We start from the raw sequence: 14,148 nt of genomic DNA, 5'->3' as shown, positions 1-14,148 counted from the left end.
TACCAAACCAGTATTAATACAGAGCTAATTAGCCATAGTAGATACAGTTTCCAAAACAAGAGCGTGCACACACATCTTGACAGAGCACAAAAGTAAATCAACTTAGTTTATTTTCTGCACATATTTTATGAGGCTATTAGAGTCCTAAGTGTGTCATTATCACTTCTTCCAGTGATTTCAAAGGAGCTTAACATGTGACATTTGGACTCATCTGTCTGAATATCATCTACCTTTTTAAGCCAAGCCTGGGGACCGCTGTTGGATAACTGTTCTGAAGACAAGACCTGTGCACCGGTACTTCCTGTAAACTGGCCAGGTAGAGAATTCAGCTGAGCCCAGGCATCAATCTGCAATGGCAAAACAGCATAACAATACAATGAACTAACAAGTTCTCAAATGTGGAAATGAAGATGAATAAACTGCTTGAAGTGACGTCACTGGAGAAGCACATTTTATTTCAAAACTGTTTAAACCAAACATTCTGACAGCAAGCCCTCATTTACTATTTCAGCAATTAATGCAATTTTTAAAGAAAATCTACACTCTCCCTTCCTGTCCCCACCCTCATCCCTAAGGTCAGTAGGAATATATCTTTATCAAGGAACCAGAAGTTAATTCCTTAACTTTTTAATTAGACATGGTCACATACATATGAACCAATGCCTTGAAGCAGAGGTCAAATGATGATGTTGAATAAGTCACAAATGAATCCACATGAACACATGAAGTTGCTTATACTGAATCAGACCCTTGGTCCATCAAAGTCAGTATTGTCTACTCAGGCCGGCAGCGGCTCTCCAGGGTCTCAGGCTGAGGTCTTTCACATCACCTACTTTCCTAGTCCCTTTAACTGGAGATGCCAGGGATTGAACCTGGGACCTTCTGCATGCCAAGCAGATGGCTGAGCCACAGCCCCCAAACAAGATGAGTTGATTCTGGTTTTGGAGAATTATTTTTCTGAAAGGGATTCACTTGACTGTGGTAGATAGCACTGTAGTCACCCTGTCTGACCTAGTAATAGGTTCATTAACCTAGACCTGCTTTCTGAAAAGCAGTTAAGAGCTGTTGCCAGGAGTGTTTTCCGTTGGCATATTACAGACTTGACTCTTCTCCCTTCTAGACCAGTCTGACCTTCCCACACTGATTCACGTGTCTGTAATTTCTAGACTTAATTGCTTTCATGCGCTCCATGTGGGGCTGCTCTTGGAAGACAATTCGGAAGCTTCAGCAGCTCCAGAACATATGCCACATTTTTGTCACACGGAATGCTCCAGCTGCATTGGTTGCTGATGTGCTTCCAGGTGGGCTCAATTAAAGATGCTGGTTCTAACCTTTAGTGTCCTTCATGACGTACCTGAAAGATCGCCTTTCTCCATATGAGCCCGCACGTCAGCTGTGATCAGCCCCACAGGCCCACTTGCGGTGCCCTCACTCTGTCAAGCGAGAACGGTAGGGGTAAGATCTAGAGCCTATTCAGTGGAGACACCTACCTTCTGGAATTCTTTACCAAAGGAGGTGAGGGAAGCTATGTCAGTTCTTAATTTTCATTGAGGATGTAACACTTTCCTCTTTAGATGAGCATTTGACTGAAGAGTTTTAATTTCACTGAGTGCTGTTTTGATGTTCAATAGTTAATTTTGATGTTTTGACTGTTTTTATGGTTTTATGTTTTAATTTACTTGCAAACTGCTCTGAGCATAGGATAAAAGAGGTATCAAATGTTTTTATTACTATTAAAAATAGTAAAATAATATAAAAACTACTCTGAACCACAGTATGCAAAACAATACTGTTTTTACAAATTGGTACTGCGTTAATCCACATATTGACCTGCAAAACTAACTTTAGTTTTTTAGCCCACGTGGCAGTGGTGGAAAGTGCTGTCAGGTTGCAGCCGGCTTGTGGCGACCTCGTAGGGTTTTCAAGGCAAGAGACGTTCAGAAGTCGTTTGCCATTGCCTGCCACTGCATCATGACCCTGGACTTCGATGATCTCCCATAGCACAAAACTTCCGCAATTAAAACGATCACATGGATGAATAAGCATATTGTCTGATGAAATGCTGTTCTGTGAATCACCCTTTCATTAGGTGGCAACAAGTGCCAGGGCCCTTTTGTGAGGACACCAAGATGGCAGAATTCTCTTGCTTGGGAAGACTGTTTAAAAACACCCTTACTGAGCTGAGCCGTCTTCCTGCTTAGTTGGGGTTTTTTGTTTTGGGGGTTTGTTTTTTGCTTCCTCTGGATGCTTTATAAATTTTTCTGTTTATTTTATTGTGGTTGTTTTTCTGTTCTTCAACTGGGTTTTTACTGTAATAACATTTCATATGCTGTTAGCTACCTTAGGGATGTTGGACCAAAATGTGGGATATAAGCATTTAAAGTACATACATCAAAAAATATCTGGAAAACCTAGAAGAAAAACTGTAACATACCCGTTCCTGTGCCCGATTTAACAGGCACATTGCCTCCAAATCAAAAGTATTTTCAGTAAGCCTCTTCTGAGCTACTGTCCGTTCATTCAGTGCAGAAGAGATGTCCACAGGCTAGAAAGCAGAAATAATATTCAGAATAGAGATGAGATATTATCTGTAAAAGATTTAATGCATATCTATATAAAAGCCCTATACCGTCACACTCTACTACAACCAAGGAACAGAATCCTGGATAGGAAAATAGAGACATAAAGCAGCTCTATACAGGACTGATTTGCAGTGTCTTGAATTACTGGGTTAGTCAGGGAGCACATTTAGTCCCTGCCTCAACCATGACCCTAATGGCACACATATAAGTGAATGAGATTACCTCAGAATCTCCTTGGTTTGCATACAAATCCAGGTCTCCTGGACTGCCACCTACATTCTGTACATTTTGCAGATTCATCGCTAATATTTCTGCCTTCTTTCAAGATGTACATGCTTGTATAAAACTTGTTTAAGACATTTCTGATTCCTACCTCCAGAGTAGCTGGGTTAGGGAAGACATCATCTTTGTTTTCCTCTTTGTTCTTCTCAACTGGAACCCACTCTCCATATGCACTATCTGCTTCTTTTTTCCTGTGTTGAGATCCAGAAGAGACAGGAAACTCCTTTGTCAAAGTAACCTGATTTTTCGGAGGAGCTGGTTTTATGGTAGGAGTCTTTAAAAAAAAAAAAGCAGACTACAATTACGCCTAATCACAGACAGCACTGGTGTATATATTCTTTACAGATTCTTAGAAGTATGTTTAATAAAACATCTGTAACAAACTGAAAAACGTGTACCAAATTAACCAGTTGTATTAGGGGCAATTTGGGCCAACTGCCCCCCTCACACAGGGATCCCCTGAATCCTAGCGACAGAAGGGGGATGAAGGAGTGTTCTGTTTTGATCATCATGCCCTTACCCATTGTTTTACTGATGTGACATTTTATATATTACAGAATTCTTTCGTAGACAAATTTGTGAACTTAACTAGAAAGGTAGGATACAACTGTTCTATAATGAATAAAATAAAGTTTTTCAGGAGTAGCTGCAATTGCATTAATATTTCTTTGCAAGTATTGTATTTATTCAAAAGGTGTGCCATCAAAAAAAGAAGGGGTCATCTTCATTCACATACAAGTTATATGTGTATAAACTTTTTACATACTTTATACATTTTTATATATGTTTTTGGGGAGTCATCTTACATTACCCTTATGGTTAAATACCATAAATTTGCAATAAACCAGCATTATTCCAATTTCCCAGCTGTCACAATTCTTTTCTCTAAAATTATTACATTGAAAAATCCTATAATTTGTGGTTTTACAGCACTTACAGATAAGTTGAAAAAAATAGGTTTGGGTTCATTGAGTTTAAAGGGGTGATTAATAAAAGGATGTTCTTCTTCCTCTTCATCAGACACATGAGGTTTATTTAAAATCACATCATCTTCCTGGCTCTGTGCTATCTTCTTGCATTTCTAAAAAAACAAAAAACAAAGTTTATTTAAACAACTCAAGACAACAAACATATAACTCAAGGACAGAGACAGCCGAGCAGTAGAGCCCTTTTCGTGATTAGAGCAGCGGGTGCGTCAGAGCCCTGGTCTCAGTACAGCATACCCTGCTGAGACTGCCATGAAATCACCCCAAGTGGATGGAATAAAACACCTACGTAAAGCCTGTTTGAAGGCTGTTCAGCTTGCTTCCAACACAAATGGATAATCATGCCCACACGCTAAAGCCACTTGATCACTCCCACCAGATAATCTGAATAATCCCATAAACTACACTGCATTCCATATCCAGAATTTCTTGAAAATTCTGTGGGTTTTGAAGCACATTTTTTATCAGGCTGAAGCAGAAATCACTTTTACTGAAACACATTACTTAGCTTTCAGGTCAAGTTTCACATTTCACTCTTACCTCAGTAAGTTCCATGATCGTCTCTTTTGCTGACTTCTGGGTAACTTTCTCTTCCTTCTTTTCTGGAGTAACAACAGGCATAAGGCTCGGTGGCAGAGGCACACCAGCCTTGGCGCACATGGCAGCTGCATTTGCTTTGGCTATTTCAAGTAACTGTGCCTTGTCTACAAGAATATTAAATATTTATTAATTACTTCAGTTCATACAGTGCTTAGAGAGGTATTAAGAACCAGAAATGCTCCTAGTTGTATAGAACTTGCATGTGTTTCAAATAACATCCGAATATTTCAAACAGCAGTGGTAGACCTTGATCTAGTTCCCTCGCCCCTTCCTCTGCAGCCAATCTCAGGACCAATCATCATAAGACGTCCTTTTAATCCTCACTATTTAGGAGATTTCTATGCTGCCTCTGAAGTGGGTAGCTTACAAATAAAGTCATAATTAATTATCAGTAGAAAAACAAAACAAGCCATATAAAAACAAGCCAAGGACATAAAAGGGGCATAGAAATGTCCATAAAACAGACTACAGACCAGAAGCAGACCACAAAACAGCTAAAAAGGTAACATCTCTAATTAAAAGCCTGGGTAAAAACACAGAGCTGGAAGGGACCCCATGGGTCATCTAGTCCAACCCCCTGCACAATTCAGGAAATTCACAGCTACCCTCCCTCCACTTCCCCAATAACCCGTTCTAAGAAGAAACTTTGTCCTGGTTCCTACAAGACAGTCAAGCAGACATCAGGTGAGCTTCAAAGGGGAGGGCATTTCAAAAGTAAGGTGCCACCACAGAAAGCGTCCTGTCTCTAGTCACCACCCACTTAACTTCTGAAGGCAGGGGCATAAAGAGCAGGCCTTGGCAGGCAAACCTTAACTGGCAGGCTGGGCAGATAGGTAGCCAGCACAGATCTTTCAGTAAAGGGGTAACATCATATTTATCACTTAAGTTTCCTTCTTCTGTGTGAATAAGCAGTGGGAAAATTATACCACCAGTAGTGCAGACACTAATACAAAGCTAGATACAGCACAGCTCTTTGGTGCAATTTGTAAATGGCAGCAAAGTCTCCAGCAGTTGATACAGTGGTTCAAAATAAGATAACGTGGATCAGTTGACATGCAACAATTGATCTGGGTGAGCTATTTGAATTCATGTTTTTTTTCCAGCTATAACACAGTAAGTTCCATTCCCACCTCTTTTGAAAAGGAAAGGAGGCAAGAGCTTCTCAACATTTGTATTTGACAGTCCAATTTATTAAAGTTACTACTAGGTTAAATGTCAGTTGCACTGTACTCAGAAATCAGATATGCCACTACCTAAAACAACTCAAACTGCAACATAACCGCCACCTGAAATCTTCAAACATGAATAATAGAAATTGGAGACTTTTTAAAAGACAAACAAGATTAATTTTAACCTTGTATAGTACCTATCCAAAATTCATGTTTAACTGCAACTAAAATGGTTATGAATTCTTACACTAAAGCACACAGTGAGTTAAAAAAAACCAAAACACTAACCCACTTCCTTAACTGCTCAGTTAATGTTAAACGCAATTGTGAAAGCTCGTGTGGACATTCCTCATATCTACTACCTACTATATAGATATTATTTATTACATATATAGCAATATTTAATCTGTCTAAAAGTGTACAGCTGAAATCTAAGAAATTAAGGCACATGTTACGCAATAAAACTCTGAAAGTTAATTACCCAAATCAGTTAGTCGTTTAGGTGATCTGCTTGAAGATCTGGATCGCCGATGGTCAGGTGATACACTAGAGCTCCGTCTTCTACCAGCAGATCTAGAGGTTCCCAGCCGGACAGGTGTTCGACTTCGGGACCGTAATCTGAGAGCTATTCTGTAACTGTCTCTTGAATCTGACCTTCTCCTTCTTCTGTCAACAGATCTTGATCGATTTCTCCGAGATCGCCTACGTCTCTCCCTTGATAATGATCGCTGTCTTGACAAAGATCTTGATCTAGTTCTCCTCCAGCGTCTTGAACATGATCGTGAGCGAGTTCTAGACCGTGAGCGAGATCGATTATCAGATTTTGATCTCGAGGTCCTCTTCCGTGTTAATGACCGAGAACGATTCCTTCTAGAGCGTGATGATGTTCTATGGATGTGAGATTTGGGTTCTGAGCATTTACTTCTTGATCTTCTTGGCCTGTCTCCTGTTTTATCCAGAGATTTGGACCTGGACCTAGATTTAGATTTGGGATGTTCAGGCGATTTTGCATGATTATGCACAGATGCTTCCAAAAATTCAGTTCCCTTTGTTTTTTCAGGGGATTTAGACTTTGATCTCAATTTGGAACTCTTCCCTTTTGGTGCATCTGATGAGTCTTTGTCCTTTCTTCTTTCAGAGGATTTGGACCTGGACTTTGATTTAGACATCTGGCAATCTGGTGATTTTGATTTTCTGTGCCTAGACTTTAGGGAAGACTCTCTTTTTTCACCAGATTTTGTTACAGATTTATGATCAGATGACTTTGATCGTCTCCTTTTTGACCTTGCTGAAGCCTCTATTTTGTCAATAGATTTGGATCTAGATTTGTAGTTCTCAGAAGATCTAGATCGTTTTCTTTTTGACCTTGCTGAAGTTTCTCTCTTGTCAAAAGATTTTGATCTTGATTTGCGGTTATCAGAGGACCTAGACTGTCTCCTTCTTGCTCTCACTGAAGTCTCTCTTTTATCAACAGATTTAGACCTAGACTTGCGATTATCAGAGGACCTAGATCGTATACTTTTTGCTCTTGTTGAAGTCTCTCTTTTATCAACAGATTTAGATCTAGACTTGCGATTATCAGAGGACCTAGATCGTCTACTTTTTGCTCTTGCTGAAGTCTCTCTCATATCAACCGACTTAGATCTAGATTTACGATTATCACAGGACCTAGATCGCCTCCTTTTTTCCCTCACTGAAGTCTCCCGTTTATCAACAGATTTAGACCTAGATTTGCGATCAAAAGATCTAGATCGTCTCCTTCTTGCTCTCACTGAAGACTCCAGTTTGTCAACAGATTTAGATCTGGATTTGCGGTTATCAGCTGATCTGGACCGCCTTCGCCTTGTCTTCAGTGTCTCTTTGTCTCCTGACTTGGATCTAGATTTGCGGTTGTCAGAAGACCTGGATCGTCTTCGCCTTGTCCTCAAAGACTCTCTTTTGTCCACTGATTTGGACCGAGATCTGCGATTTTCAGAGGACCTGGATCGTTTTCGCCTTATTCTCACTGAAATTTCTCTTTTGTCATCAACTGATTTGGATCTAGACTTATGATGATCAGAGGACCTGGACCGTCTTCGCCTTGACCTTATTGAAGATTCCCCTCTGTCAACAGATTTGGATCTAGACTTATAATTATCAGAGGATCTAGATCGCCTTCTCCTTCTCCTCACTGAAGTCTCTCTTTTCTCAACTGATTTGGATCTAGATTTGTGATTATCTGAGGACCTGGACTGTCTTCTCCTTGTCCTTATTGATGTTTCTCTTTTGTCAGTGGATCGTGACCTAGACTTATGACAATCAGAAGATCTAGACAGTCTCCGTCTTGATCTTATAAAAGTTTCTCTTTTATCATAAGATTTAGATCTAGACTTGCGATTATCAGAGGATCTGGACAATCTTCGTCTTGTCCTGACTGATTCTCTTCTGTCAAAAGATTTGGATCTAGACTTCCGACGATCAGAAGATCTGGACTGTCTTCGCCTTGACCGTAGTGAAGTTTCTCTTTTGTCAACTGATTTGGATCTAGATTTATGACGATCAGAAGTCCGAGAACGCTTTCGTCTAGATCTTAGTGACCTTTCTTTGCTCTCTTTTCTCTCAGCAGATTTTGATCTAGACTTACGACGTGAGGTAGAATGCTTTTTCCGGGAATCAGAATCATTCTTGCTTCTAGAACGTGCTCTTCTTGATGATAACTGTCTAGAGGTGGAACGTGATCTAGACTTTTTTTTACGTTTTTTTGACTTGGAAGGAGATTTTGACCTACTTTTTTTGGCTTTTTTCCCACTTTTACTTTTATCTTTACTTTTGCTGCTTATTTTTTCACTTTTCCTCTCTTTTGAAATACTTTCATCATTTTCATGCGTTAACTCTGAGGACTCTGGAACAACTTCTGAATGTTTATCCTTCACAGAGGCACATGAAGTTGCTTCCACGTCCTTCTCTGCCATGTTCGCAAGCTCAAGAGCAGATTCTGAATTTTTTACCTCCACAGTTACCTGTGGACCTGCTACCAAATTTTTTTCTACCGCACATACAGGTTTTACAGATGCCTTTACTATTTGCTCCTCCAAAGAAACCAGTGTAACTGCTTCTGATTTTCCCCCCTTCATCAAGCACAAAGGTTCTAAAGTTGCTTCCAAATTTTTCACCTCCAAAGTGACTTCTGAAGCCTTTTCAGAATTCTTAGCATGGGCTAATTCTGTGTGTTCCAGAGCTGATGGCAGATCTTTCATCTCTCCCATATATGTACATCCTGTATTTTGCTCTGAAACTTCTACACCCTTTTCCTTCATGTATTTAAGTGCTGCTTCAGAGTCTTGTCCTTTCACAGCAGGAACAGATTTCAGTGATTCTTCAGAGACCACTTCTGACACAAGCACAGAAGTTGAATCTCTTTCCAAATCCTGTCTCTCCAAAACTAACAGAGATTCTGAGCTTCCCTCAAAATACATTCCTTCTTTATCAAAAGAGGATTGGGCAATTTGCAAATCTTTTTCTTTCTCAAGAGACTCACATTTAGGAATTGCTTCAAGATCTTTTAAGTGCACAGGTTCTGGACCAGTTTTAGATTTTACAAGTGCTGCATCTTTCAACTCTGTCACACCCATAAACCCTTTATTTGCCTCTAAATTTTTATTATCTACTACACATGCCACTTCTGCAATAGGTTCTGAATATTTCCCCTCAATTCTGCAGACTGGTTCCACATCTGCGTAAGTTTCCATTAAATCTAGCACATGTGTACATTCTGTAGCTGTTTCTTTACATTTTTCCTCAACATGCAGCTGTGATTTTTTGTCTGAATTCTTCCCCATTTCTGCAATCACAGATGATTTAGTTGCTCCCAAATCTTCTATTTCCATGATGCCGGAGAACTGTGGAGTCGTTTCTGACACAGCCCGCACTTCTTCATATACAAGATTTTCTTCAACGCATCTTGCCTGCACAGCACACACAGACTGAGCTAAAGGTTCTAAGTCTTTTCTTTCCTGAGATTGTGGTGGTGTTTCCAGATCTCCCACCTGTGTCATGCTGACAGCCTCTGAAGTTTCTGAAACTTTCGCCTCTGCAATATATTCAGATTCTGGAACAGGTTTGTAGTCAAATGGCTCCAGCACACAGTCTGATTCTGAAACTGATTCAAAATATTTAACTTCCATTTCTGATTTTAGAGGAGTCTCAGAATCAATAATGTCTAACGCTTCAATTTCTGCAGTTGTGTCAGAAGACTTCAAATGTGCCGAGCTGAGATATGTTGGAGTAGTTAGCTCTAGTATTCCTTCAGAGTTTGTAATTTCAAGCACACACACAGACTCTGACGACTTTAATTCTGATGTGATTAGATGTGTTGCAGTGGGTACTGGATCTTTTGCTTCCAATAGTACTTCATAATTTAATGTTTCTCCTAAATCTTTCATCTCTGTTGTAAGTACAGATTCCACAACATCATTTGAATTCCCCAGTTCCAACACACAGAGAGGTTCTGGAGTTGTTTCAAAGCGCAATGTTGTGTTTGAAGCTTTAACCTCTCCCGCAACTAAGTCAGAACTCAATTCTGAATCTTTTACATCCACCACAAACAGAGACAGTGTTGCATCACAATCTTTTGCCTCTGAAACTTCACAGACCGATTCAGAATATTTTTCTACCAGCGCTGCTTCTGATTTTAGATCTGATCCAGATCCCTTTTCTTCTGCTTTGTTTACAACTGGCAGCATGCCTTCTGTAGTGCCTGTACCTACAATTGGTTTATGTTTCTTAATGATTTCTGAACCATTTGGAGCTGCTTCATGATCAAATTTAGTATTTACCTCTTTTTTGTCCGCTGATTCTAGATTTGTTTCCAACATCTGATTTGCTTCTGAGTCTTTTGTATTTGTTACATGAGTAGGGTGAAAAGTTTCTTTCACTAGGCCTACAGGTGCTGTTGATGCTAACAAATGTTCTAGTTCTTTTTCAGTTATTTGAGATGCTTTTATGTTTTTGTCTTCTGCTGCACCGACAGGGATAGGAGTTCCTTCTGTACTTGTAATTCCTAGTGATGATGGAGCTACGTGTGTTTTTTTCACAACTTCTGAATTATCAATATCCATGACACACATAGTTTCTGAATTCATTTCCAACCCTGGAACAGTCGATGCTTTACTTCCAAATGCTGTTTTTGATTCTTGCATTTCATTTTTCTTTGGAGATTCTTCAATAACTTCCAAGACCTGTGATGGTGCAACTGATTCATACTCTGGGAAATCTTCAGTTTCTATACCCACTCTGTGGGAAGATTCTGGTCCTACCTCCAAGTCCTTTGCTTCCATTATCGTAGAGTCTGACATTGTTTTGGAATCTTTCAAGTGCATCATGTACAGGAAGTTATCTGAATTTGTCTGTGCCATATACATAGATTCTGAATCTATGACTTCATTAATCTCACCAGATTCTGAAGCAACAATCAGTTCTGTTCCTGATGCATATGAAGAATCTGGGGCTGCTATAAAACTTGTTGCTTCGGTGCTTTCTTCTAAATTATGTTTTTCTTGCAAATTAGTTAATTCATCTGAAAACAGAAGTTTTGGACTGGATGCTGTGTATTTAACTTCCAAAGCCTGCTGAGAACCTAAGTTAATTTCTTGGTCTTTTGTTTTCACAAACTGCAAAGATTCTAGATTTTCCACTACATGGTGGCCTGAAATTGATTCAAAATCTTCTACAGTATTCAGACGTTTGGAAGCATCTTTTGGATCACTTAGTGCTGACATCTCCAGTCCAGAGGTTTTAGTAGGGCTGTCTACTTCCAAAACAGGTATAAATCCTCCAGTTTCTTTTAGTTCTTGTATCACTGGTATGGCATCCACTTCTGGAGTTGTTTCTGAACTTAAAATATTCACCTCTTGGAAAGATTCTGAAATTAATGGACCTTTAATTTCAGAAGATAGCTCTTTTTCTGTTATGTCTTTCAGGTTCAGGCCTGCTGATTTAATTTCCCAATCTGATGTCTGAGCACCATACTGGCCCCTCCCCACATATGCAGTAGTATCCGACGCCTTCTCCTTTACTCCAGTCACAGAACAAGAAATGATTTCCATGTCTTTCCCTTTGGTCAGAGCTTCAGATTCTACATGTGTTTCCAAATATTTCATTTCTGTCACTGCCTTAGATTCCCTATTTTTCACACCTCTGTGCAGATATTCAATTTTTTTGTCAAAATCATTCAACTTTACTACTGCTGCAGAGTCTATAGTATTTAAGTCTTTGACTTCTATTGCAGGTAATGCTTCAGAGTTTTTTGCATCCTCCATGTGCAGCAATTCTGGAACGCTTTCAGAATTTTTTAACTCCATCATAGCTTCAGGTTCTGTATAAAGTTCAAGACTGTGTTCTGAATAGTTTGTAAATATCATATGCAGTGATTCTGAAGTAGCATCTAAATCTCTCTCCTCTCTCTGCCCTTGAGGCTTTAGATTAATTTCTGAATCTTTTCCTTGTGCCACCACATCAGACAGTAAAACATCTTTCACATGTTTCATTTCTGTCATGTATTGCACTTCTGAAATAGTGTCTACATTTTTCAAAGTCATTGAAGGTTGCTCTGGAACTTTTTTCAAATCCTTCAAATTTATGTCAGTCTCACTTATGTCAGTCTTCACAGCTACCTGCTTTGAAACATCCAGGTATTGTGTTTTTGCTATATCTAGAGTTTCTGGAGCTGTTTCAGATCTGGAAATGCTTTCTAAGACTTTCACTTCAGCTACCGTCTCAGAATCTTTAGTAACATCCATCTCTCCCTTCTTTTCCACTGCAGTTTCTAAAGATGCTTCCAAATAATTAACCTGAATTGATCCCACAAATTTAGGAGAACGGTCTAGATTCTTCAAACCCATCATCTCTGGAATACTTTCATCTTTTTCTGATTCACGTACAGATGTTCCTCTTAAACATCCCAAATCCATCTCCTCAGATTCTGCAACAACTTCTAAAATTTTTGTTTCTGCTTCTGTACCCAAAATATATGCTCCAGAATCTGTCCTCTTCATAACCTCCGATTCTGGCATTCTTCTGAAATCTTTCATACCTGCTTCCAGAGATTTTTGATATTTCAGTGGATCTTTTAGCTCCATCACAATTGTAGGAGTCTGAGTTTCTTTTAGTTCTCTCACTCCTACTGTTTCAGGATCAATAGATGCTTCAATGCACTTATGTTCATCAGATTTTGTACTTCTTTTTGAATCTTTTTCAGTAACTCTATACACAGATTCTGGAACCCCTTCCAAATCTTTCTTTTCTCTTCTAGACTGTGTCTGTAGAGTTTTTTCCAAATCTTTCATCATGGCAATTCTCTCAGAATCTTGCTCTAATTCATCGTTCATATCTCTAAAGGCATCATCTGGACTTCTTTCAGAAGCTTTCACTTTTGCTTTGTTCAAAAATTCTGAAGTTGCTTCAAAATCTTTCCCTACCACCATAGCCAAAAATCCCAATGTTGTTACTGAATCTTTAGCTTCCACATTTGTCTCTAAAGGAATTTTCATGAATTTACACCCAGTCTTTTCAAATGAAATTGATTCCGGCTGCGTCATGACTTCTGGATCCAAAGATTCTGAGAGAGAGTCCAACTCTTTTACCTCCACTGAATAAGATTCCACCCTGGCTTCCATGTCTTCTAGCTCCACAGCCATAAACTTTGGACTATTCTCAGAAACATTTATATTTTCTGCAGCCTGCAATGCTGAACTAGCCTCAGCCTGTTCCATTTCTTTTACACTAGTATCATCTTCTTCAATATCTGCAGTATTTAAAAATTCATCCTCTACATGCAAATTCACAACCAGGTTGGTATGTTGACTGGTATCACTCTCCAATTCTCTCTCGTTAGTTACCTCTACTTCACAGAGCTCCTGAATACTGATTAAAACAGAATCTTCCTCAGATGCATCCAGTTTGCTGGTATCTGAATTAGATGCTTCATGTGAATTTGACAAAGATGAGTTTAGGTTTTCATACAAAGTTTTTTCCATAAACCACTGAGAATCACGTTTCAAGGGAGACGCAGGTCCTACAGTCACACTCTCTGCACTCAAAACTAAGCTTTCTGGATTCAAATGAGAAGCAGGCTGTATATCTCCACACCCTTTGTGGTCATAGTTTAATTTTGATTCCGTGGACTGCTTCTTATATTTTTTCTCTTTTTTCTCCTTCTTTCTTTTCTTCTTCTTTTTCTTGTCTTTGTGTTTCTTGTCCTTTTTAGATTTTTTCCTTGGAATTTCATCTTGCACGTCATCAGGTATGCCTCTTTTAGTGGAACAGGACTTATTTTTCACTGTATCCTGTCCAGCATCTAAAAAAAAGGCATTTTTGTTAAAATTATTAAAACATAAAAATGCAAAGAGTTGTACCCTATTACTCAATTCTGCTTATAGCAGACGTTTCCACCTGCAAAAAGAGCTTTCTGGCAGAAGAGGCTCTTTGCAGCTGAAAGTTTGTTACACCAGTGGAAGAGACTCACACGATACTAGCCAAATAGTATCATGTAAC

General features: G+C 39.2%; 1 protein-coding gene across 1 annotated transcript in view; it reads right to left on the bottom strand.

Annotated features, from left to right (window-relative positions):
* The window catches only part of SON (SON DNA and RNA binding protein), a 39,143-nt gene that overhangs the window by 16,010 nt on the left and 8,985 nt on the right, over positions 1-14,148 (bottom strand). The window contains exons 3-8 of the mRNA XM_056858218.1: positions 6,101-13,951; positions 4,391-4,554; positions 3,802-3,945; positions 2,956-3,138; positions 2,435-2,545; positions 231-347 (exon numbers count right to left, since the gene is read on the bottom strand). Of these exons, the coding sequence (XP_056714196.1) occupies positions 231-347; positions 2,435-2,545; positions 2,956-3,138; positions 3,802-3,945; positions 4,391-4,554; positions 6,101-13,951 (8,570 nt within the window). The remainder of the gene's footprint in view (positions 1-230; positions 348-2,434; positions 2,546-2,955; positions 3,139-3,801; positions 3,946-4,390; positions 4,555-6,100; positions 13,952-14,148) is intronic.

Source organism: Euleptes europaea, chromosome 12, assembly GCF_029931775.1.
Source record: "Euleptes europaea isolate rEulEur1 chromosome 12, rEulEur1.hap1, whole genome shotgun sequence".
NCBI classification, from domain to species: Eukaryota; Metazoa; Chordata; class Lepidosauria; order Squamata; family Sphaerodactylidae; genus Euleptes; species Euleptes europaea.
Note: the sequence above shows the minus strand (reverse complement) of the source record. Positions and strands in the feature narration are given on the sequence as shown.